At 45.7% G+C, this 26,470-nt stretch overlaps 2 protein-coding genes across 3 annotated transcripts; both read right to left on the bottom strand.

Annotated features, from left to right (window-relative positions):
• Positions 1-311: 311 nt before the first annotated feature.
• LOC125721492 (uncharacterized) lies at positions 312-22,694 on the bottom strand. Of its 2 annotated transcripts, none has more exons than XM_048997439.1 (2): positions 22,576-22,694; positions 312-1,242 (listed from the first exon to the last, which is right to left on the bottom strand). In XM_048997439.1, the coding sequence occupies exons 1-2, from the start codon at positions 22,581-22,583 to the stop codon at positions 477-479; spliced, it is 774 nt and encodes a 257-aa protein (XP_048853396.1). In that variant the 5' UTR covers positions 22,584-22,694; the 3' UTR covers positions 312-476. The 2 variants fall into 2 exon arrangements, with proteins under 2 accessions (XP_048853396.1, XP_048853395.1); XM_048997438.1 differs by lacking the exon at positions 22,576-22,694 and adding an exon at positions 2,802-2,953.
• A 1,857-nt stretch (positions 22,695-24,551) lies between these two features.
• LOC125721496 (uncharacterized) lies at positions 24,552-26,362 on the bottom strand. The gene is made up of 4 exons (XM_048997444.1): positions 26,209-26,362; positions 25,864-26,090; positions 25,615-25,742; positions 24,552-24,995 (listed from the first exon to the last, which is right to left on the bottom strand). The coding sequence occupies exons 2-4, from the start codon at positions 26,052-26,054 to the stop codon at positions 24,589-24,591; spliced, it is 726 nt and encodes a 241-aa protein (XP_048853401.1). The 5' UTR covers positions 26,055-26,090; positions 26,209-26,362; the 3' UTR covers positions 24,552-24,588.
• Positions 26,363-26,470: the final 108 nt, after the last annotated feature.

The following is a 26,470-nucleotide window of genomic DNA, read 5'->3' on the forward strand; positions in this document are numbered from 1 at the left end:
ACTGCATAAGACAAAAGACATCCAAAGACATTGTACCTCTCTGAAAGGTAGAAACGTTTCACCGCTCGTCCAAGCAGCTTTGCATGTGTAAATGCACAACCCCTCACTCAACAGAGGTAGAGGCATTAGGCACAACCTGTCTCCAATTTAACCTGCGGCCCTCTCATCATTTGCCAAAACAAAAATAATTACCAGGAAAAAAACAGACCCAATTCACACCTCCACCAGGTGGACCACCCTTAACGACCCACTCTATTGGAGTAGGAGGGACTGGATACATATACCCGCAACTCCCCCCCCCCCCCCCCACTTTGTTTCACTCAACGAGCCCCCTTATACTACTTACCCAGGAGGATAAATATGTGGACACTTACTACCTCCCTCAGGCTGAAGAAGCTGCTTGGATGATCAGCGAAACGTTTCTAACTTTCAGAGACAAGTCCAGTTGCCACGAGTCAACCACCAGAGAGTATGGTCTAAGGTTGCCTGGTCCTTCTGTTCCTCTGTGGTGAAGGGTACCTTAAGGGTACCTTCACCACATTGCCATTTGATACTGACACCTTCACATTGCCTGCTTCTAAATCGCCAACGATCAGTTCTTCCAATAATAATTTGTCCACCTTAGTCTCAACAATATCCAAATTTATTGCATTCAGTTGGAATTCACTGTTTATAACTTCAACTGCCACATCCACAATTTCCAATTCAAATGCTTTTTCAAAAGCCTTTTCTCTAGTCTCCTCCACTTCAACTTCTCCAATTTGTACTTGCACAATTTCAAAATTAAATTTACTTTGATCTAAATATTCGAGATCAAACTGGCAGAGGTCTACCAGCACAGCTCCTATCTTCAGACTCTCTTGATGGTTGTCTACAGGCTTTATGGAGATTGTCCTGTTATTTATCACAAAAGCCTCCAACCCATATACATCTATCCCCTTATCCCTCCCAAGCTGGCTAGTGGGTGGAGTTACTTGGGAGCACTCCTCTTCATCACCCCAGCAGATGATCTCTTCCCACTTGTCCCAGGCTGCCCAATAAGCATCATCCGTCCAGCTAACTGCCTTGGCAATTCGCCTTCGGGAATGTGACTCAGTGGAACTGTCAGCCTGGTCAGAAGGTGATTCTGCTGGGGAGCACAGCTCTTTCTCATCTCCCCAGTCAATCACCTCTCCCCACTTGTCCCAAGTTGCCCAGTATCTGTCGTCGCTCCAGCAAACAGCTTTCTCAATTCGTCTGATTCTGAATGAGGAAAAACAACATACAGGCAATGCAATGGAGCTGTCAGTCACTCCTGACATGTGGACTACACTTCTGCACTGACCCACACCTTCCCAATCAACAACCGCATTACTGCACAGGCAGAGCTGCTATCTTTGGTCAGCTGGCTGGCGTGAGATTCTCAATTCCAGACAAGTCTGCACATTCATCTCCATATGTGTAACAGTCTTACTACCTTGTAAATAGTCTGGAGGGTTTGCAGACTACCCCAACACTTTTGATGCAGCTAATTTTAGGTTTATAATGGAACAAAACAGATTGACTACAAGACATCTTGAGTGAGGGTTGGCAACCCTGCATATGACACTAACTAACCTGCACATAAAATTTAAATATAATCCAAACAATATACTGAATTTTACACAAACATATTTCAATATACAGTCATACCTCGGCTCACGAACTTAGTTCCTGGCCTGAAAAGTGCGTGACCTCTATCAATTTCTCCCATTTCAAATAATGTAAATATGTATTATGTTCAATATGTTTAAACCTCAGAAACGCTGCATTTCCTTCAATTATTAATATTTTTCTGTGACCAAGAATCCATCCATCCATCCATCCATTTTCCAAACCGCTTATCCTATTGGGTCGCGGGGGGTCCGGAGCCTATCCCGGAATCAATGGGCACGAGGCAGGGAAAAATCGAGGATGGGGGGGCCAGCCCATTGCAGGACACACTCACACACCATTCACTCACACATGCACTCCTACGGGCAATTTAGCAAGTACCCGGAGGAAAGCCCACGACGACATGGGGAGAACGCGACCAAGAATATAGACTTAAATTAAAATAACCTTACTTGTAACAAATAATGCTGTTGGCACGTCGAACTGTCGGTGCAGCGGTAAGAAAATCGGGAGAAGACTAACAATAATAGAGGATTTATAAATGGAAAAATAAGTTCACACAACACGTTATTCACCATGAACTAGGACATATCGCCGTCTTTCTCTTTAGGTCACTCTATACATACATATATACACTTCGAGCACGCGCAGTACAACTCAACACCCCCTACCGTACAATCAAATTATGACAGACTGTGCACATATAACTGAGAGCATACATTTACATTTACATGCTAACAAATGCTAAATTAAATAAAACATTAAAACTGAGCATACGCTGGTCGCTCGAAAGACGCCAAAACACGGAAAAGAACCACAAAACATCCCACCAAAAAACTAAACAATCAACATTAAAAGACTGAGTAACAGTCAAATGCAGTATTTTCGAAAATATGATTTTTTTTAATTATTATTATACTGGACATTCCTTTGCGTTTCGGGTGGTTCTTTGGGGAGCTTTCATTGGACCCTTTTCGGGACGTTTGTGGGTTCGCGGCCCGAAACACGGTTCGACAACCGGTACAAAACATTTTGGAACATTTGGTTCGTAACCCGATTTATTCGTGATCAGGACAGTTCGTGGGTCGAGGTACCACTGTACATACAAAGACAGATACTAAATAATAAGATAAGTTATACGATAAAATGGGAGCAGAAATGCAACGTACCTTGCCATCTTGGTGCAGAAAAGCAAGTGAAGCCGCATCTTTCAAACCGGTAGCTTCCCACGTGCGGAGGCATCAAATGTAACCAAGCAACAACATAACTAAATAATAACATCATAATACGTATAGTTGTTATATAATAATGACAGCTTTATAAGTTTTTTATTTACTTTTAGAAGTAAATAAGAAAAAAAATTGTGTAAGAACTGCAAAGCAAGAATATAGTAGTAAGCATGAATCACACATTCAGCTCTGGATATCAGACAATGACTTAAAGACACGCGAAATGAACTGCACTCTTGGAGTCTGTCTCTCCCCAAAGCACTATGCACGGTAACTTGTTTAATATGGGAATTATAAAATGACACTTTGGTAACATTGCAAACTGTTGTATCGCGATACATAGCGATCAGTATGTCGAACTGTCACGCCCAGCTCGTACGATCCTCATGTGTGCCATGCCCCCCTGATTATCCACGTGTGCTTCCCCATTATACCCAGCTGTGTCCGATTATTTTCGCCCAGTCCTGTCTATTTCAGTCCATGTCTTGCTTTCGTTCCTGGTCCGTCATTGATGTTAGTTAGTCGATGTTCGTGCTTCGTCCCGTTTTAGTGCTAATAAATCCCAGTTTCCCCGTGTTCTGCCTGCCTGTTTCCTGTCCGTGCGATCGCGCTCGCAACCAGCCCGAAACCTGACATGAACAAGGTTATACATCACACAAGCTTCCCACAAGAACCTGTAATTAGACTAAGCGCGTACCACACTGGGCCCGGCTGCCTTATACGGCAACCGAGCACGATCGCATCCTGCCCCCCTCCCCAGTTCTGCCCCCCTGTTGCACTTACTGGTCCGGACGCGAGCACGTTTTGTCATCAACATGAAACTTCTTGTGTGAAAGAAACATAAGAAGCAAAGCTGTGTACCACAGTAGGGTAGAATTCATGGTTAATTTCGTGGCTTATTTGGGGCGGTTTTGAGTATGATGACACACACAGATTTGTCAAGTATACAAAGCAGAGGTTTTTATTTATTCGTGCTGCACGTATAGGAAGATCCACACTTTATCAAATATCTCAGACAGACTGATGCTGCGCGGGATACCGGTGCCAAAAAGGTATTGCGGTACCGCATTTTTGAAAGCTGTTCGGTATTACATTACATTACATTTCTTCAGTACTTGTACTAATTACACTATTTTCGCTTCCGCTAACTATGGGATCATGACGATGGACTCTATATAGCAAAACCACTGCCGAAACTAAGTTATACACTAAGTTAGATCTGCACCCATCATGCTATATAAAATACTAAAACGTCAGCTAGTTAAGTATGATGTCCATAGCTTCACGTCAGTGATTTATGTCAGGGATATACATTGACGTCATCAAAGTTTGATGTTTGAATAATAAATAGATAATAAAGCATAATGTGCTGCGTGGGAAGTGTTTTATATGTGATCAGGTCATCAGAGCTGTATTATGGGATGTCACTAAGACAGGTAATGCTAATACTTAAAAGTAAATAGCATAATCATACAATGATAAGAAAGAGAATAAGGTAAAAACATTTCTTGAAATTTGGCCTGAGGGTGGCGCTAGAGTGATGGATGGATTGAACCCAAATTTGGTATGAATAGTTTGAACTGACCTTTATCGATGTGCCAAATTCCAAAAAAGTTGCCAATCAGCTCTATGGGCTGCCATAGACTCCCATGGCAAAAAGCATAATAATAGTGAAAACTACTAAAAACTATAGGTATCCTAATAATAATAGACTGTCATCTCTAAATTGCCCACAGTGTGTGAGTGAGTGCATTCCCTGCAATGGACTGGCATCCCATCCAAAAGTATACCATTGTGTCCTATGCTACCTGGGGTAAGCTCCAGGCCCTCGTCTCCAGGATATGCGGTACGAGGATGAATGAATAATAATCATGTTTATTTCAATTTCAATTATTGGCAAATATAAACATGTACCAAGGATAATAGCAATAAATACAGTATGCCAAAATAAATGCTAGAGGAGAATCCTGCAATTTCTGCCCCAGTCCTGGGTCTGGGGAGTTTATTCTCACTGAGATTGCATAGGATTCCTCTGGCTGCTGTTTTTCTCCCGTACACGTGAAGTGCTACTTCTTCATTGCCCACTTGTGAGCCCTGATCCGGGCTACCATCCCGCCCAAGGCATTTCCTCTGTATGCTGTTTCCTGCAGCCCTGCAGTGGATAAAAGGAAAGGACAATGGTTTGTTGATTTATAGCACATCCATCCATTTTCCAAACCGCTTATCCTACTGGGTCGCGGGGGGTCCGGAGCCTATCCCGGAAGCAATGGGCACGAGGCAGGGAACAACCCAGGATGGGGGGCCAGCCCATCGCAGGGCTCACTCACACACCATTCACTCTCACTCACACACCTATGGGCAATTTAGTGACTCCAATTAGCCTCAGCATGTTTTTGGACTGTTGGGGGAAACCGGAGTACCCGGAGGAAACCCCACGACGATATGGGGAGAACATGCAAACTCCACACACATGTGACCCAGGCGGAGACTCGAACCCGGGTCCCAGAGGTGTGAGGCAACAGTGCTAACCACTGCACCACCATGCCGCCCCTTTTATAGCACATATATTATTATATTTTATATTGTTCAAATATACATTACTCAGTAATAACTCAGTAACTACTCAAGTACAAATGATGAACAAATACAGTAACTGTTATGATTAAGAATGAACAAACGTGGGATCAGTATATAACTAATACTTTCTGGTTAATTAATAAATTAAGTAAGAGTGTACTACTTCAGGGGCGGCATGGTGGTGCTGTCATGCACGGCTCGTACGATCCTCGTGTGTGCCACGCCCCCTGATTACCCACGTGTGCTTCCCTGGTCTTGCCCAGCTGTGTCCACTTATTTTCGCCCAGTCTCGTCTATTTCAGTCCATGTCTTGCCTTAGTTTCTGGTCCGTCATTGATGTTAGTTAGTCTTAGTGCTGTCTGCTCCGTCCCGATCCCGAATAAATCCCCGTTTTCCCCGTACTCCGCCTGCTTGCCTGCTTCCTGCCCGCTTGTCAGCCTGTGCGCACTACCCGCTTTAACCAGCGAACTCTGACAGATGCACTGGTTAGCACTGTTGCCTCGCACCTCTGGGACCCGGGTTCGAGTCTCTGCCTGGGTCACATGTGTGTGGAGTTTGCTTGTTCTCCCCATGTCGTCGTGGGGTTTCCCCCCACAGTCCAAAAAACATGCTGAGTGTGACGCCCGCTCCGTCCGCTCCTCGTGTGTGCCACGCCCTCTGATTACCCACGTGTGCTTACCTGATCGTCTCCAGCTTTGTCCACTTACTTTGCTTGGTCCTGTCTTATTTAAGTCCTGGTCTTACCTGTTTGCCTTGTCTGTCATTGGTGTTAGTCGGCGTGCCATGTTCCCTAGTCCGCGTCATCCCAATAAATCCCCGTTTGCCCTGATTCTGCCTGCTCGCCTGCTTCCTGCCCGCTCGCCCCGTCCGTGCGCCTCACCAGCTGACGCCGAGCGTGACAGAATGACAGACCACAAAAAGAAGCGGAGAGGGAGGAAGAGGCTCCCAGAAGAGCCGATCTATCTCGGCGCCTGCTCGCTCTCCAGGCTTTGGCTCCCGACGAAGGACGAGAGGGAAGTACCCGCCCTACCTCCAGCCCGGAAGCTGACCACTCGCGACCCCGATCCCGTGTGGAAGTACTGGCTCTCGAGTGAGGAAGAGGACGAGGAGCCCTTCCTCTACCCGTACCCGGAGCCGGAAGCCTTTCTTCCGCCGTCCGTTTTCACGGACATCGCGCCGCCTCCCGCCACCGCCAGGCGCCGGAGGAGGAGGAAGAGACCGGAGATCGCCGGTACGGAGGAGCTCCCTCCGTTACTGCCCGCGGACCCCGCTCCGGTGCAGCCGCCACCGCCCGCGGACTCAGCGCAGGTGCAGCCGCCACTGCCTGCGGTTCCCACGCCTGCGCAGCTCCCTCTTCCCGCTGCAGTTCCCGGGCAGGCGCCCCCACTGCAGCAGCCTTCTCTGCCGCCTGCTGCTGATAAGCAGGCACTTCTTCGGCCCGCGGACCCGGCTCCCGAGCAGGCGCAACGACCAACGCCTGCGCAGCCGCCTCCGCTGGTCCCTACGGCCCTTGAGGCCGGGCCGCCATCTGCGCTGCCGTCTGCAGAGGCGCTCCCCCAGACTTCCACTCCAGTCCCGGACCGTGTTCCTGTCCCGGCGCCCCCGCAGCCTGACCGTGTTCCTGTCCCGGCGCCCCCGCAGCCTGACCGTGTTCCTGTCCCGGCGCCCCCGCAGCCTGACCGTGTTCCTGTCCCGGCGCCCCCGCAGCCTGACCGTGTTCCTGTCCCGGCGCCCCCACTGCAGCCACCTGCAGCTCCCGGGCCGGCGCCCCCACTGCAGCCACCTGCAGCTCCCGGGCAGGCGCCCCCCCAGACTTCCACTCCTGTCCCTGACCGCGCTCCTGTCCCTGACCGCGCTCCTGTCCCTGACCGCCCTGCAGCAGCTCCAGAGGCGCCCCCTCCGCCTGCAGCAGCTCCTGTCCCTTTAACCCTAGTCCCCGAGGTGGTCCCGGACGACTCCATCTTGGCTCCTCCCTCTTCGGAGGTGGAGGAGCTGGAATGGGACCCCTCGGGGACAGAACTTGTGACGTTACCCTCGCCCCAGCGACCTCGACCCCGAGCGAGGGTCGTTATGTCTGTGTCCCGCAAGGGGAGGGGACACAGACGTAGGACTGGGGTCCCTCCCGCCCTGCCCCCTGGCTCGCCCTCCCTCGCCTGCGCTCTGGCTCGGTTGGCGCCTGCGGGTCCTGGCCCTCCGGGTCGGATGTCACCTGCGGGTCCCCCTCCGGTGCCTCGTCGCCCTGCCTCGCTCCCCCCTCCGGTGCCTGGTCTGTCGCCTGGGGGCTCCCCGACGGCGGCTTCTCGGTCGCCTGCGGGGCCCCCACCTTCGGCTCGTCGGAGGACGTTGCCGCCTGCGGCGGCTCCCCCCCTCGCCTTGCCTTCGCCCTGGCCCCTTCCTGCTCCCTCGTCCCCTTCCCTGGTCTCCCCTCCGGCTCCCTCCCTCGTCCCTGCGTCGGTCCCTCGCCCTGTCTCCTCTGCCCCTCCGAGATCCCCTCCAGCTCCGGCCTCCCGGCCGCCTGCGGCCCCTCCGGCTGCCTCCCGTCGCCCGCTGGGGATCCCTCGGGCTCCCCTTAGTTCCCCCTCCTTCTCTCCCTTCTTTCCTGCCCCGGTCCTGCCTGTGTTTGTTCCTCCTCCTGCCTCTGTCCCGCTGTCCTCTGTTCCTCGTTCCTTTGGTCTGCCCCGCTCCGCTCCTGGTTTCCCGTCGTTCCCTCCCGTCACTCCCGCTCCTTTTGTCCCGCCTGTTCCCTCTATGTCCCCGTTTCTGGTCTGTCTGTCGGCCTTTCCTGTCCTGTGTTGTGTCCTGTCCTGGCTCCTGCCACTTTGTCAGTTTTGCCTGTCTGTCTTGTTCCCTGTTCCCCGTTGATTTGGTTTTGTTTTTGTCTTTCAGGTTCTGGTTTCCTGGTCTCGTCCCGTCCTTCGCCTCCTCCCGGGCGCGCCTTTGGGGGGGGGTTCTGTGACGCCCGCTCCGTCCGCTCCTCGTGTGTGCCACGCCCCCTGATTACCCATGTGTGCTTACCTGATCGTCTCCAGCTTTGTCCACTTACTTTGCTTGGTCCTGTCTTATTTAAGTCCTGGTCTTACCTGTTTGCCTTGTCTGTCATTGGTGTTAGTCGGCGTGCCATGTTCCCTATTCCGCGTCATCCCAATAAATCCCCGTTTGCCCTGATTCTGCCTGCTCGCCTGCTTCCTGCCCGCTCGCCTCGTCCGTGCGCCTCACCCGCTGACGCCGAGCGTGACACTGAGGCTAACTTGAGTTGCTAAATTGCCCATAGGTGTGTGTGTGAGAGTGAATGGTGTGTGTGTGCCCTGCGACAGGCTGGCCCCTCATCCTGGGTTGTTCCCTGCTTTGTGCACATTGCTTCCGGGATAGGCTCCGGACCCCCCGCGACCCAGTAGGATTGGAAGCGGTTTGGAAAATAGATGGATGGATGTACTACTACATTATTTGTGCCCCCTCAAGTAAAGTGTTGCTCCTAACTCATCTGGTCTTTTTATATGTTGTTAAAACATACTGAATTAATCCCTGCAAGAAATTCTTTGAGTGGGTTAGAGAGAAAATGCAGGAGACTGAATCCAGGACCTCAGCTATATCTTTTTTAAGTGTTTACCTGTAAACAGTCAAGACTTAACTATATGGGCTCATACTAAAATTAAAAATTAATGGCAAAGTGTTACTCCATTTTGAACAATATGAGCAGAGTATGCACAACCTTTTTATGTGAGACACAGCTATATGCACTATATATTTGTGCTTCCCCTAGACTTCCTGAGACCTTAAATAGTGTGACATTTGCAATAGCGAAAGCCTTCGTTTTAAAGATGCCTTTTCATGTTTTCACTTGAAATCATGTGGAAAGATCACATCTCCACGCACAAAGCTCTTTCATATTTCCTGAGAGCCATATTTCATATTTGCTGGCGAGCTGTCTCAAAATTTTATCAGTTCCATTCCAGCCCCCTATAATGCCTCTGCAAAGACTGAAAAAGATCCATCAAACGGTTATTGAATTATGGTCTTAGCAGGGTCAAGCATCAAAACTGCTACTTTTTTCATTATCACTATGTGGCGCTGCTTCCATTTTGGGACTGTTTCAAAATTAAATCAGTTCTAGTTCCTCACCAATACCTGTAGAAAGTTTGAAAAGGATTCGTCGAACGGTTTATGAGTTATTGGCTTGCATGCCAAAGTATCTGCAGCGACAGGGGAACAGTGCTAAAACCATAAGTATTCCCTGAAGGCCAGGGAATACCATCCATCCATCCATTTTCTAAACCGCTTATCCTACTGGGTCGCGGGGGGTCCGGAGCCTATCCCGGAATCAATGGGCACGAGGCAGGGAACAACCCAGGATGGGGGGCCAGCCCATCACAGGGCACACTCACACACCATTCACGCACACATGCACTCCTACGGGCAATTTAGCAACTCCAATTAGCCTGAAGGCCAGGGAATACATCCATCCATCCATCCATTTTCCAAACCGCTTATCCTACTGGGTCGCGGGGGGGTCCGGAGCCTATCCCGGAAGCAATGGGCACGAGGCTGGGAACAACCCAGGATGGGGGGCCAGCCCATCGCAGAGCACACTCACACACCATTCACGCACACATGCACTCCTACGGGCAATTTAGCAACTCCAATTAGCCTGAAGGCCAGGGAATACAACAAAGGTAATTTATGCTTACAGATCTGAAATCAGCAGATCACATTTATGTACCATCATGTATGTTAAGTTCTTGTTGCTGTTAAGCAGAGAACTACTACACGGGAGAGAAGTATCCAGGCTGAAAAATATCTTCTGGAATTTTACTGAGGTCAGCATGTCATTGGCCCCAAAGTGGCATTCCCATATCAGTTGAAATATGCAATTGTCTGCATGCATAAACTTGCCTCTTACGCCATACTCCATGCTAGGAAATAGCTATGAAAAGATTGTCCTCGTACTCACCTCCATCTGGGAATACTATTCTTGTTAAATAGCTATGCATAAGATTACATTTGCCATGGCTGAGACTGAATCACTTTCAATCACTACATGATGGTTATTAGGCATTTAATTACTAGCGGCTGTCAGTGATTGTTAATTGCTGTATAGTAACTTGGGAGAATGACACTGTGGATGCTGGAGCAACCAATGCTGTGTGCAAACTCACCCCTTTAATACGATGACAGTGTAGTTCTGCTTTAGTGGGATGATTACTGTGCATCTGGTGACAAAGATTTACGATGGATAATTTAAAACCCAAGTACTGGAATACTTTGCCAAACAGAATATCCTGATGAGCAAATTAATTTCATTATGAAACTTTAAAATAAAAGTTATTTTTGGTGATGGTAACTTTCAATTCCCCACGATTCCCCAGTTCCAGTCCTGCAGGCCTAGTCTGCACCCAGATTTTAATACTCAAACACCTTATTCAGCTCACCAGCCAATTGCCAGGTTTAGTAGGCATATTTGACAGGTCCTTGCAAACTGGTTCTCCAGGACTGGAATTGGGGAACCCTGATATATAGCATTATATACTGTATATAAAAAAATGTAATCATAATTGTGGGGTGTATTTTTCTAAATCAGATTTTCAGGAACTGGACTGATGTTTTTGTTTGTGTCATTTTTTTTTAAAATATATGTATCATACTGGGGCGGCATGGTGGTGCAGTGGTTAGCACTGTTGCCTCACACCTCTGGGACCCGGGTTCGAGTCTCCGCCTGGGTCACATGTGTGTGGAGTTTGCATGTTCTCCCCATGTCGTCGTGGGGTTTCCTCCAGGTACTCCGGTTTCCCCCCACAGTCCAAATACATGCTGAGGCTAATTGGACTTACTAAATTGCCCATAGGTGTGCATGTGTGAGTGTGCCCTGCGATGGGCTGGCCCCCCATCCTGGGTTGTTCCCTGCCTCGTGCCCATTGCTTCCGGGATAGGCTCCGGTCCCCCGCGACCCAATAGGATAAGCGGTTTGGAAAATGGATGGATAGATGGATGGACTTTACTTAGGAATACCATTTCTATGCTGTTATACTCGTATGGGTCATTTGTCTTTGTTGTGTAGCTGTTAATTGTCTCCAAATATCATAAACTCTACTTCAGAGAAAATGAAGCTCTGATAACAGTGTGTGAATTGTATGTTTGTGGTGTTCTGCTTTCCATGTACAGTTGAAGTGCTTTTCATACTCTTCACTACCTCTGTTACAATTCAGTAAAACACAATTTTTCCCACCAAGTGACATTTGTTATTAATTCATTTTGGGTAACTTGGGAAATTCATGTTTAAAATCAGTTTTTTAAACAAGCCTGGCTCTGAGCACATAACATTTTGCATTTATACATTCATAGTGTCACTTGTTTGCATTTTTTCCCCTTATATAACATGTGGTAACATCATCAAAATCACACTTTAGCTAGTTGATTTTTTAAAGACTGAACTGCACTTCAGTGTGATTTTGATGATGAAACACTTTTGATGAAAGTGTGACCAAGTGCTGCTCTGTACTTCTGTACTACTGGTAGAATCTGGAGGCCATTAGCTGGGAAAGATGAAAAGAATTGAGGTATGAACATTATGTAGTGAAGGCTTTGCAAATAAATCTGCCGATCAGCTGGATGTCATGACTTTCACAGTCACAAATAATCCATGTTGTTGCACATTTAAAAACGATGTCTATGAATAGATATGAAGGTGATCAAAAGGCTACAAAAAACAATGACAAATCCTGACAAGCCCCAGTCATAGCAACTACTTTTGAAAGGCCAATACATCAAAATGTATTAGAAAAAATATTGTAGGTCAATGAAACGTGTCCCACCCCAGTGGTTAAATGACACAGAATTTGATGCACTCCCCAAAGGTGTGGCCCCAAGTAAAAATACCAAGTTTGGCCTCAAACGACCAAAGAATTGCTGAGATATGTTAACACACAGTGATTGGCGGCATCACCATCAAAATCATTTGAATGTGATGGACAAATCGCTTTGCAAGTCAAAAGTTCCTCAGGTTTCACTTATGAGGCTGGGTACTAAGACAATCCATCCATTCATTTTCTTAACCGCTTATCCCACTGGGTCGCGGGGGGTCCGGGGCCTATCCTGGAAGCAATGGGCACGAGGCAGGGAACAACCCAGGATGGGGGGCCAGCCCATAGCAGGGCACACTCACACACCATTCACACTCACACGCACACCTACGGGCAATTTAGCTAGTCCAATTAGGCTCAGCATGTATTTGGACTGTGGGAGGAAACCGGAGTACCTGGAGGAAACCCCACGACTGTAACATACGCCACAAAACGACTCAATACACCGTTGGGTGGTTGTGTAGAACACCGCTTTACTTGCTGCTCACACGCATGAGTTTTTTACATTGCAGTACGGAAGCCTAACTGGGACAACACACCAAACCACTACATACTGCAGTCACTAGATGGCAGTATATTACATCTCCCCTCTTACCAAAGAAATGTATCAAAATCAACAAACAGATGTGTCGTTTATGAACGAAAATAGAAAACAGCTTATGATTTAGCAATTTACACAAATTGAATGTCCCTTGAACAGTAGATTTTCAGGTCTGACAATGTAACAACACATATCAAAATCTAGTAATTTGGAAGGAGAGGTTTCCAGCACTTCACTTCCACAGGTGTCTTTACCACACCTGGCCCAACTGATTCGACACCTACAGATTGAGTCTGTTTGGGGGCTTTACAATTCTGCCATGCCTGGTGACGTACTGACCAACCAGCTGAGTGAGGCTGTCCGACGTATGGCACTGACAGTTGACGAATGTGACATTTGTTTTGATTTAGTTTTAGATTGTAGCTCACGGCTCGCTCGACTACTTTGCGAAGGATGGCATCATGCCTTTCTATTGTGGGTGCTGCTACAAGTATGTCATCCATTACGCTTACGGCTCCCTCAATCCCCTCAAGCATTTGATCCATTATGCGCTGGAAGATTTCTGGCGCTGACTTTATCCCAAATGGAAGTCTGAGCCACCTGAATCTGCCAAGTGGCGTATTGAAAGTGGTGAGGAAGGATGATGCTTCATCAAGTTCTATTTGTAGAAACCCTGACTTGGCATCTAAAACAGAAAAGATTTTGGCACCTGGGATTGCAGACACAACCTCTTCTATGGTGCGCATTGGATAATGTTCTCTTCTGATTACTTTGTTCAAGTCGCTTGGGTCTATACAGATTCTTACACTGCCATTACGTAAGACAGCCACCATTGAACTCACCCACTCTGTAGGTTGGTGATGTAACCATCCTTTTCCATCTCCTGCAGTTTCTCCACTATTTGTTGTCTTGGTGCTGCTGGTTGTCGGCGGACAGGGTGAATTACACCTTTTGCATCGGGGTCAATTTTGATCGAGTGTTTCCCAGGCAATGTACCTGTGGTTCTCTTTAGCTCCGGGAAGTCATTCAGAGATGCTGCTTTATAACGAGCTGCGGTAGTCATACAGCTAGTGTTTCCATCTTGCTCTTCCGCTGAGGCTCTCACTGAGTCCAGTCGCACTATGAGGCCTAGGGTTTCAGCTGTTGTGCCACTTAGTACATTTTCTTGTGCTATGTCCACCAACTCGAACTCACTGTTGGTGACATGGTGTTTGTACTTTAGCGGGAGCTTTACTCTGGCTACTGGCTTCAACGTGTGGTTAGAGTATGATCGAAGCACTCTATTGGAGCGCATCAACTCCCCCGTGTGGTGCAGAATCTGGTAATTTCCTAGTGTTAGGGTGTTGCACTTAGCACCTGTGTCTATTCTAAACTGTACATCCTGAGATAAAACTTGGACACAAACAGTCCATTTATCCTCTTCAGGAGCACCTGTTTGAGTCAGGTTGATGTTAAGAATTTCTCCATCGTCTTCGTCGTTTTTTTGTTCTACACTCACTGTGCTTACTGGACGCTTGCGACATGCTGCAGCCCAGTGATTTTGTTTATGGCAGTAAGAACATATGGAGCCTGCAGCTGGACATTTTCCTTGATTCCATACATGTTGGGCATCTTTTCCGCACCTCGGACAACTTTTATATTGGCTTGATGTAGTACGTTTTGCGATGTTTTTCTTTGATTTATCGAACGCATCTTTCTTGCGTGCAACATATTTGGTCCCAGCAAATACTGCCGATAATCCTACAGACTGGTCTTCCTCTCTAACAATTTTAATTTGTCTTTGTGACAGTTCAAATTGCTGAGGGATTTCAATAGCTTTTGCTAATGTGAGATCCTCACCTTTGTCCAGTAGTCTTTCTTGGACTCGCTTCTCTCTGACTCCTGCGATTATAGCATCGATTAGCATATCATCTGGGTCGGCGTACTCACAGTCCATTAATATGAGCTTCAAATCCTTTAAGAAATTATCAAAGCTCTCCGATGCGCTCTGTTTCCTCTGTTTGAAGCGATGTCTGGCTATCCGCTTGTTTTTTCTCGGTCTGATGTAGCCTGCAAACTTATCCAGAACTTTGGCGGGATCATCTTTCTCGCCGTCTGCCCAAACCAGCGTTTTGTAAATTTCCCTGCCTTGTTCTCCGATCCAGGTGCCCAACCAGCCTGCACGTTGCTTGGCTGATAATTCGGACAGCGGGCCATCAAACACGAACGTGACATGACTGCGAAACCGTTCGAATTCCTGATGCAAATCGGCCGCATCCCAGTCTATTTTCGGGTGATCAAAATGTGAAGATGCCATTATTCACGAGAAATGCGTGTAGTCGCTAGACTTCTGACACCATGTAACATACGCCACAAAACGACTCAATACACCGTTGGGTGGTTGTGTAGAACACCGCTTTACTTGCTGCTCACACGCATGAGTTTTTTACATTGCAGTACGGAAGCCTAACTGGGACAACACACCAAACCACTACATACTGCAGTCACTAGATGGCAGTATATTACAACGACGACATGGGGAGAACATGCAAACTCCACACACACGTAACCCAGGTGGAGACTCGAACCCGGGTCCCAGAGGTGTGAGGCAACAGTGCTGACCACTGCACCACCATGCCACCCCCCTAGGTCAATCCATTCAACAGTTATTAGCCACAAGGCATGTTTACTTATTGCAACACCACCTAGTGGTGGAATGACACTATTTTTGTTCTTATTCCTCAGAATTGGGCCCCAAGTCCAGTCACCAAATCAATTTTATCCAATCAAAGTTTTGTTGAGATATGGCCACACATCCTGTTCAGTGGCTTTGTCATCAAATTCATTGGATGATAGTCGCCATAGCATCTGACTTTTAGTAACTTTTGGTCACAATCCCTTCTAGATGATGCACCCCAAATTTGATGATGATTTGATCAACAGCCTAGGTTTCCAAAAAACTTTTTTTTCTGAAAAATTCAAAATGACAATATGACAGACTTAATTAATGAGTGCAATCGAAGTTAGACAAGCCATGACTTTAAACACACCAAAGATCATAATCCCAGGTTTAAGAATTCAGAATTTACATGCAGAAACATATCTTGAAATTTGACCTGATGGTGTTGCTACAATAATACAGAAATTTGGTGAGCCAGTATTTTGGATGGGCCTCTGTCAGGGTGCCAAATTACAAAGCAGAAGACTGGACAAAATTTTTGGCCTGTGCAAAATAAGCAGGTTTTCTGAAAAATTCTGAATGACAGAAAATCCAATAAGGAAATTAACGGCAATGGATGAATTTGAATCGGGATGAGCAAAGGATTCAGAGGAATGAAAGATCACAAATCTAGGCCAAGGGGTGTTAACATACTTCATATATCAAGTATAAGAAAGGAGTTTATTATAAGAATGTCCGCTAAAGTCAGCTAAAACTGCTTAATTTCATTCTTTTTAGCTTTGCTCTGACTTTAGCTGAGTATTTTGTTCACCCTGGTGCTTGTTGGTAATACCCCAGTGAGTACAGTGCACGCCCCCTCCCCCAAACAGATTCTTCCCAAAAAAATGCGCCAACTTCTTTCACGAGGGAAAGATTTGGGATCCATTTAGCCTTTATTTATTTGTAATAGAGTATAAATGACTCACATATTTTAATTAATTACTTACATTCAGTGCTGTGTGTGGTTGTGCATTGACTTTAATAGGAAGGAGTGTCTGCAGGTTTTCTGCCACACACAGGTACCAGCCCGTGTCCTTCCTCTCCAGTCGCCTCATTGTGACGCTGAGCACTTTATTAACTCTTTCATCACTGAGCTCCACAGGCCTCCCATCCAAACTCCCAGAATTCCCTACACAGGAGCCCCTGCCCATCCTACACCACGACATGTCAATGTAAATGTCAGTATAGTGACACTGAATACTGACAGTGTCTCCTTTCATAGGTGTCACCTCCTGTTTGTCCACAAGCTGCCCTGGAGATCCTGAAGACACAAATCAGAAACAAAGGAAGCACTAACGTTTGCATAACAATAAGATATTCTCACTATGATTATGAACCAGTAACAAGATGTTTATATCGTCTTTCCGTACATTTTATGCATATCTATAGCTGAGCTATGACATTTGTCATATTACTTATCATACTTAACACAGGGGCAGCATGGTGGCGCAGTGGTTTGCCCTGCTGCCTTACAGCAAGAAGGTCCTGTGTTCAATCCCAAGTCCTTTCTGCGTGGAGTTTGCACGCTCTCCCTCTGTTTGTCTGAGTTTTCACCAGGCGCTGTAGTTTCCTCCCACGGTCCAAAAGCATTCAAGAGGGGTTGAATGGTGAGTCTAAATTGGTCCTGTAGTTGTGTGTGCACCCTGTGGTGTGTTGGTGATTCCCCAGGGTTGGTTCCCACTTGTGCCCAGTGTTCTTGGGATAGGTTCCAGTCCCCAGGCAACCCCAGTTGGAATTAAATGGCTTCAGAAAATGGATGGATGGATACTTAACCCCCTGTAGAAGCCCATGTAAACTGATATGGTTACTTTTTCCACGCTACATTTATCATATTGGGAAAAATTTAAATGCATAGCAGCGGCCCTTCTACCTCCGACGAGCTAAAAGGTGTGGCACAAGTCCCCTTATCCTCAGGACACTTTATAACTGTGTCATCAAGAGCATCCTAACTGGATGCGTCGCCGGCTGGTATGATAGCCACACCACCTACCCCAGCAAAGCTCTGCAAGAAGTAGCACGGTGTGGGGAATATCATTATGAGATGAGCTTCCTGTCAGGGTCAGCTCCTGTTGTCCCAGTCTTGCATCCATAGCTTCTGGCTTTGACCTTGAATAGGATAAGTGCTACAGCCAATGGATGGATATTCCATACTTACATGCACTCCACACATTAATGTCAAATGAGAGTATAATTTTCTTTACATGCACTATTAAGTATTAACATGGTCTATATGAGTAATTATGTAACTAATATTAAATAAATTTAAAGAATATATACCATGCAGTGTTGGCCTCCCATCTGCAGGGTAGGCCACACGAATCCCAGCCATAGTCTGTGCCTATGTGTATAGACTTTGCATGTCCTGAATATGTCACATTAGACATGGATTGATATCAAGCTTGGTACTTCATGATTAAAGCTAAATCAATAGCGTAAAACATTCCCATTTAAATATTCAATTGCTTGGAAAAAGGCCTATTTACCAATTAAACCAGTAGCAATAGCACATAAATCCATTAAATACACAGATTAAGTTTAATTTGGTCTCAGATATTACAAAACCTCATAAACAATACACTGACATTAGGTCTATATATTTGTGTGTTTTTTCCCATTAGCCTAGCCTACTTTTTGTCTCTGGGGAAAAGGATACGAATGAACTCGCATGTACACTAAACATGACTACACAAACACGGAATGTAGTGTCCAGTGTTCAAACTCATTGATTTCAGGTCATTTTCACCTGTTGAAATGATTGAAGACAACAAAAAGATCATTTAAAGCATAAATGCATTTATTTTCTAATTAGATGTCAGCAAAACATTAAACATTTGTATGTAGTAATTGCAAGAAAACAAAAAGAAAACAAAATGTACCATTTTAAGTTTCTGGTATTGTGACATAACACTGATATCAGCGCATTTAACAACGTTACACATGACAGGCTAAACTATTCCTTCTAAGCTAGGTATCCTAAACTCAGTATGTCCAAACAAAAGCAAAAAACAGAAATACTGTCACAGGTCCAGGGCGGATTGAGAGCGACAGCGTGGCATGGAGCAAGCAGAAACAGAGAGTGGACGACTCACTCAGGGATTCAAAGGAGGAAAGGGGAAAAACACTAGAGACACTAATAAAAACAAAAGCAGACCACGAGGGGTCAAAAACAAGACAAGGAACAACAGTAATCAAATAAGAAATCGGTCGGTGGGTCACAAGCTTTTTTTTTTTTTTTTTTCCCTCCACCACCCCCCCTCTGCGGAGGACCACTTTATTGTGCCCGAGATGTTATTTCAGGTGGAGTCTAGGACCCAACCTGACACGTGTGTATAGACAAACAGGCACACACATATACAAGCATACGTTCCCACCCTCATGCAGACATAAACAAATATTTACACATTCACCCAACATTTACACACACAGAAATGAACGTTGTACACATACTCTCACTCCCCATATATACTCTATGTGGACCCTTATTTTTCCTCTGGCTAGGAGACCAGAATATCACCCCGGACCCCGCAGTAGCCGAGAAGCCCACCAGCCCAGACCCCGACCAGCTGTTCCTCTCAGCCCCAAATGGCGAACAGGGAACGGGGGTGTGAAAAGACCCCATGCCCCCCTTCGCCCGCTCAGATGTGGTGTTGGTGTGTGTTGTTCTAAAGTGCTTTTAAAACAGGTGAAGGGCATGGCACTAACCATCCACTGCCGACCAACAGCTGGTGTTAGCTCGGCCCCTCACCAGAACCCTCAATGTCTATGTGTGATTAAAATTGAGATGTGGGCCCTGGCACCAGAGGTAAGGCTGAATGAACAGACCGCCCTCTGGATGCCATTCTGTGTGCCCATCCCCAACGCCCTAAATGTATGTGTCATGAGAGAGTAAGTAATGAGAGTGTCTATGTTGTAGTGTATGAATGAGGTACAGGTGGTCGCGAGGGGACAGAGGAGGAATACCTACCCTGCATCCCAGCAACGCACCTACACCTCAAAGCCCTACATGTGTGGTGGTGTGATGGAGCGGGAGGAGGGAAGCATTTAGGGATGGGGAGGAAAGGAATGGGGGGGGGGGGGGAAATACCTCCCCCCCCGGAGCCAGCTCCCCCGCTGACCCCCATAGGCACTCCCCGTTCCCCGAAATCCATCCAGGGAGGGGGGCCCAGGCCCATCCAGACCGGGGCCCAAGGCAGCAGCACCACCGGGCCCCACAGAGCCCAAGGCGCCCCACCGGACCCCACTACAAAGGAAAAGCTACCCCCACCCCAGCATTCAGTCAACTCCCAGACTGCATAAGACAAAAGACATCCAAAGACATTGTACCTCTCTGAAAGGTAGAAACGTTTCACCGCTCGTCCAAGCAGCTTTGCATGTGCAAATGCACAACCCCTCACTCAACAGAGGTAGAGGCATTAGGCACAACCTGTCTCCAATTTAACCTGCGGCCCTCTCATCATTTGCCAAAACAAAAATAATTCCCAGGAAAAAAACAGACCCAATTCACACCTCCACCAGGTGGACCACCCTTAACGACCCACTCTATTGGAGTAGGAGGGACTGGTTACATCTACCCGCAACTCCCCCCCCCACTTTGTTTCACTCAATGAGCCCCCTTAGACTACTTACCCAGGAGGATAAATATGTGGACACTTACTACCTCCCTCAGTCTGAAGAAGCTGCTTGGATGAGCAGCGAAACGTTTCTAACTTTCAGAGTCCAGTTGCCACGAGTCAACCACCAGAGAGTATGGTCTAAGGTTGCCTGGTCCTTCTGTTCCTCTGTGGTGAAGGGTACCTTAAGGGTACCTTCACCACATTGCCATTTGATACTGACACCTTCACATTGCCTGCTTCTAAATCGCCAACGATCAGTTCTTCCAATAATAATTTGTCCACCTTAGTTTCAACAATATCCAAATTTATAGCATTCGGCTGGAATTCACTGTTTATAACTTCTACTGCCACATCCACAATTTCCAATTCAAATGCTTTTTCAAACGCCTTTTCTCTAGTCTCCTCCACTTCTACTTCTCCAATTTGTACTTGCACAATTTCAAAATTAAATTTACTTTGATCTAAATATTCGAGATCAAACTGGCAGAGGTCTACCAGCACAGCTCCTATCTTCAGACTCTCTTGATGGTTGTCTACAGGCTTTATGGAGATTGTCCTGTTATTTATCACAAAAGCCTCCAACCCATATACATCTATCCCTTTATCCCTCCCAAGCTGGCTAGTGGGTGGAGTTACTTGGGAGCACTCCTCTTCATCACCCCAGCAGATGATCTCTTCCCACTTGTCCCAGGCTGCCCAATAAGCATCATCCGTCCAGCTAACTGCCTTGGCAATTCGCCTTCGGGAATGTGACTCAGTGGAACTGTCAGCCTGGTCAGAAGGTGATTCTGCTGGGGAGCACAGCTCTTTCTCATCTCCCCAGTCAATCACCTCTCCCCACTTGTCCCAAGTTGCCCAGTATCTGTCGTCGCTCCAGCAAACAGCTTTCTCCATTCGTCTGATTCTGAATGAGGAAAAACAACATACAGGCAATGCAATGGAGCTGTCAGTCACTCCTGACATGTGGACTACACTTCTGCACTGACCCACACCTTCCCAATCAACAACCGCATTACTGCACAGGCAGAGCTGCTATCTTTGGTCAGCTGGCTGGCGTGAGATTCTCAATTCCAGACAAGTCTGCACATTCATCTCCATATATGCAACAGTCTTACTACCTTGTAAATAGTCTGGAGGGTTTGCAGACTACCCCAACACTTTTGATGGAGCTAATTTTAGGTTTATAATGGAACAAAACAGATTGACTACAAGACATCTTGAGTGAGGGTTGGCAACCCTGCATGTGACACTAACTAACCTGCACATAAAATTTAAATATAATCCAAACAATATACTGAATTTTACACAAACATATTTCAATATACAGTCATACCTCGGCTCACGAACTTAGTTCCTGACCTGAAAAGTGCGTGACCTCAATTTCTCCCATTTCAAATAATGTAAATATGTATTATGTTCAATATGTTTAAACCTCAGAAACGCTGCAGTTTCTTCAATTTTTAATATTTTACTGTGACCAAGAATTCATCCATTCATTTTCCAAACCGCTTATCCTACTGGGTTGCCTATCCCGGAAGCAATGGGCACGAGGCAGGGAAAAATCGAGGATGGGGGGGCCAGCCCATTGCAGGGCACACTCACGCACCATTCACTCACACATGCACTCCTACGGGCAATTTAGCAAGTACCCGGAGGAAACCCCACGACGACATGGGGAGAACGCGACCAAGAATATAGACTTAAATTAAAATAACCTTACTTGTAACAAATAATGCTGTTGGCACGTCGAACTGTCGGTGCAGCGGTAAGAAAATCGGGAGAAGACTAACAATAATAGAGGATTTATAAATGGAAAAAAAAGTTCACACAACACGTTATTCACCATGAACTAGGACATATCGCCGTCTTTCTCTTTAGGTCACTCTATACATACATATATACACTTCGAGCACGCGCAGTACAACTCAACACCCCCTACCGTACAATCAAATTATGACAGACTGTGCACATATAACTGAGAGCATACATTTACATTTACATGCTAACAAATGCAAAATTAAATAAAACATTAAAACTGAGCATACGCTGGTCGCTTGAAAGACGCCAAAACACGGAAAAGAACCACAAAACATCCCCCCAAAAAACTAAACAATCAACATTAAAAGACTGAGTAACAGTCAAATGCAGTAATTTCGAAAATATTATTGTTTTTTTATTATACTGGACATTTCTTCGCGTTTCGGGTGGTTCTTTGGGGAGCTTTCATCGGACCCTTTTGGGGACGTTTGTGTGTTCGCGGCCCGAAACACGGTTCGACAACCGGTACAAAACATTTTGGAACATCTGGTTCCTAACACGATTTATTCGTGAACAGGACTGTTCGTGGGTCGAGGTACCACTATACATACAAAGACAGATATTAATAATAAGATAAGTTATACGATAAAATGGGAGCAGAAATGCAACTTACCTTGCCATCTTGGTGCAGAAAAGCAAGTGAAGCCGCGTCTTTCAAACCGGTAGCTTCCCACGTGCGGAGGGATCAAATGTAACCAAGCAACAACATAACTAAATAATAACATCATAATACGTATAGTTGTTATATAATAATGACAGTTTAATAAGTTTTTTATTTACTTGTAGAAGTAAATAAGAAAAAAATTGTGCAAGAACTGCAAAGCAAGAATATAGTAGTAAGCATGAAGCACACATTCAGCTCTGGATAATATCAGACAATGACTTAGAGACACGTGAAATGAACTGCACTCTTGGAGTCTGTCTCTCCCCAAAGCACTATGCACGGTAACTTGTTTAATATGGGAATTATAAAATGACACTTTGGTAACATTTCAAACTGTTGTATCGCGATACATAGCGATCAGTATGTCGAACTGTCAAGCCCAGCTCGTACGATCCTCATGTGTGCCATGCCCCCCTGATTATCCACGTGTGCTTCCCCATTATACCCAGCTGTGTCCGATTATTTTCGCCCAGTCCTGTCTATTTCAGTCCATGTCTTGCTTTCGTTCCTGGTCCGTCATTGATGTTAGTTAGTCGATGTTCGTGCTTCGTCCCGTTTTAGTGCTAATAAATCCCAGTTTCCCCGTGTTCTGCCTGCCTGTTTCCTGCCCGTGTGATAGCGCTCGCAACCAGCCTGAAACCTGACACGAACAAGGTTATACATCACAAAAGCTTCCCACAAGAACCTGTAGTTAGACTAAGCGCGTACCACACTGGGCCCGGCTGCCTTATACCGCAACCGAGCACGATCGCATCCTGCCCCCCTCCCCAGTTCTGCCCCCCTGTTGCACTTACTGGTCCGGACGCGAGCACATTTTGTCATCAACCTGCAACTTTTTGTGTGAAAGAAACATAAGAAGCAAAGCTGTGTACCACAGTAGGGTAGAATTCATGGTTAATTTCGTGGCTTATTTGGGGCGGTTTTGAGTATGATGACACACACAGATTTGTCAAGTATACAAAGCCGAGGTTTTTATTTATTCGTGCTGCACGTATAGGAAGATTCACACTTTATCAAATATCTCAGGCAGACTGATGCTGCGCGGGATACCGGTGCCAAAAAGGTTATTGCGGTACCGCATTTTTGAAAGCTGTTCGGTATTACATTACATTTCGTTAGAACTTGTACTAATTACACTATTTTCGCTTCCGCTAACTATGGGATCATGACGATGGACTCTATGTATCAAAACCATTGCCGAAACCAAGTTATACACTAAGTTAGATCTGCACCCATCATGCTATATAAAATACTAAAACGTCAGCTAGTTAAGTATGATGTCCATAGCTTCACGTCAGTGATTTATGTCAGGGATATACATTGACGTCATCAAAGTTTGATGTTTGAATAATAAATAGATAATAAAGCATAATGTGCTGCGTGGGAAGTGTTTTATATATGCATACCTGTCAAGTTTTGGATTTGAAAATAAGGGAAATTTTCCGGCGCCCGCCGCGAGCAGTCCCACCACCCCAACCAAGCTGCAGTATCCCTTACATTTTAAAGCAGGTGACAAGAAAGCTAATCACCACTTGTCAACCGCTTATAAACTACAATTGGCTTTATGCACAGCTGCACTACTTCCTGAACTTCAGGCAGCTCCTTTGTTTCCTGTCTGCCATTATTGGACAAACTAATCCAGGTGATCAGTTTGTCCAATAATGGCAGACAGGAAACAAAGGAGCTGCCTGAAGTTCAGGAAGTAGTGCAGCTGTGCATTAAGCCAATGATAGGCCTACCTTTGCTGACACTGACATGCTGTGAACATTCATAGCCTAAATGAAAACACAAAAGGGTATATATGAGGAGCATTTATTTAAAGGCTTATTTGCATATTTTCTGTTCATTTAACATTGCTTGTCTTTACATTTACATTTCATTTTCATTCCACATTCTTTTCACATTCACACACATTCATATTGCTTTTTTGTAGTTTTTCTTTTCATTTCACATAACTTTTCTTTACTCTTTTAGTGACTTATTGTACTCATTTGTTGCAGACTTTGCATTCTTTAAGACTGTTTTGGAAGGAGTGTATTTGTGGGCTGAGCCAGAGTGGTTAATTTTATATGAGAGTAGAGCGCAAACAGTTCTGTTGTCTAACGACATCCTATTCTCTGTAACAATTTTTCGTACCATGCTAAACACCCTTTCTGAACTTGCATTGCTATGGGGAATGCATAGTAAAGCCTTCATAAGTTTTGGCAGCTCACTGAACCTCATGTCCTTTCCTACCAGGCCCCAAAATTTGTCGATTCTGTCTTCTTGGGGGAGTTGCTTGCTATCTGTCACCTGATAGTCTGTGAATTCCTCCCTCATCTTATCCTCTTTCAGCCTCAACTGGGGGAACAGGGCCCCTAGCCTTTCCACTGTAAAGTAAAACAAGTGTTTGACTGAACATTGCAAATCTAAACAAGTATCAAGTATACTGTGCCAATTATTTCTTTGGTTATCAATGGGGAACTGTCCCCAGAGGATGTTATGATGCGATGTAAAGCCCTTGAGACAAATTGTTTGTAAAAATGGGCTGTACAAAGAAAATTGCCTTGCCTTGCTTAACATCAATAGGCTTTATGCCCAGCTCCACTACTTCCTGAACTTAAGCCAGCTCCTTTATTTCCTGTCAATTTCTGCACTACAATGGTACTGTTACCACACTGCACATAGCTGTACATACTGTACATATCTGTTTATATGGTTCATACTAAATATCCATATTTATTCAGTTTTTCTGTAATATATTCTGTTAATACACTGCATATATATATTGTTCTTACTACTACTATAATGATACTGCCACTACATTGCACATACATGTACCTATTGTTCATACATTGTTCATATTACATAGCCATATTTATTCTGCTCTTATAAGGTTACTGCTAATACACTACACATCCAGGTGTGTCTGACCATTGCTAGGGTGGTTGCTAGGGTAAGTAGTGGAGCTGGGCATAAAGCCTATTGGAAACTCTTTCTATTATCTACCTGTCCCTGGAGTTATGTTAAGGCGAGCTGCAGGGTCCAGCACTTTCAGGTCCCTCAGGAGTGGATGGTCGAGGGGAAAGGTGGAGAACATCTTCTTAAGCACTGCCTCATAGAAGCTTCTCACAGTTCTACAACAGCATAAGAGTGAAAAAAATGCATTAGTGGTAATATTTTTAGGCACACTACAGCCCATACTCTCATACTGTCAAAAGATGATATCATAATATAACTACTGGGTAATACACTCACTGAAAGATTTTCTTCTCGGCTGACACAGGGAGCTCAGCGCTTCTCATGAATGCCTTTGTGTCTGCTCCGATAAAGAGATCTTCATCAGCCAACTGATGTCCATCTCCATACTCCACCTCCCTGAGAGGTACACCCACGATTGCCCTGGCTGGTATGAGGTAGCCCAGGATCCTCTTTATCAGCCTGCACATCTCCTCTTCAAGTCCGTGAATTTGTACTCCCTCTGACTGCAAATAATATCAATGGTCACAACAAAATAACAGTGAAATAAGAATGCTACAATAAACACAAACATTTAATTATATATTATTATTCACTAATTCATTCAATATCATTGACACCCACCTGGAAGGCAATGTTAAATTCAGATAAAGGCTGAATTTAGCACTCAGCACTCAGGAACAGGAAATAGGTCTTCATGATTGGATCACGCAGATGGCTTGCCAGATCACGCACTTTAACACTCCTCTCTACTTCCTCATGACTGTTAAAGTAGGCCTAAAGTACATAGAGATACAGCGTATAGTAAACTGCATAGTAAACTGTGTAGATACCTGCTGAGTGGAGTAACCATCCTACCTGTAGTGCATCCCACTGATTCAGCACC

This window comes from Brienomyrus brachyistius, unplaced genomic scaffold (genome assembly GCF_023856365.1).
Source record: "Brienomyrus brachyistius isolate T26 unplaced genomic scaffold, BBRACH_0.4 scaffold33, whole genome shotgun sequence".
Taxonomy (NCBI): Eukaryota; Metazoa; Chordata; class Actinopteri; order Osteoglossiformes; family Mormyridae; genus Brienomyrus; species Brienomyrus brachyistius.

What these genes read in the sequence shown, in the direction of transcription:
- LOC125721496 (XM_048997444.1), bottom strand. Translation starts at nt 26,054, where the DNA reads ATGTGCAGGCTGATAAAGAGGATCCTGGGCTACCTCATACCAGCCAGG. An exon ending in GCCGAGAAGAAAATCTTTCA is followed by an intron (nt 25,743 to 25,863) that starts GTGAGTGTATTA and finishes ATGCTGTTGTAG; the next exon opens with AACTGTGAGAAGCTTCTATG. An exon ending in TAACATAACTCCAGGGACAG is followed by an intron (nt 24,996 to 25,614) that starts GTAGATAATAGA and finishes TTTACTTTACAG; the next exon opens with TGGAAAGGCTAGGGGCCCTG.
- LOC125721492 (XM_048997438.1), bottom strand. Translation starts at nt 2,839, where the DNA reads ATGCGGCTTCACTTGCTTTTCTGCACCAAGATGGCAAG. An exon ending in TTCTGCACCAAGATGGCAAG is followed by an intron (nt 1,243 to 2,801) that starts GTACGTTGCATT and finishes TTCCTCATTCAG; the next exon opens with AATCAGACGAATTGAGAAAG.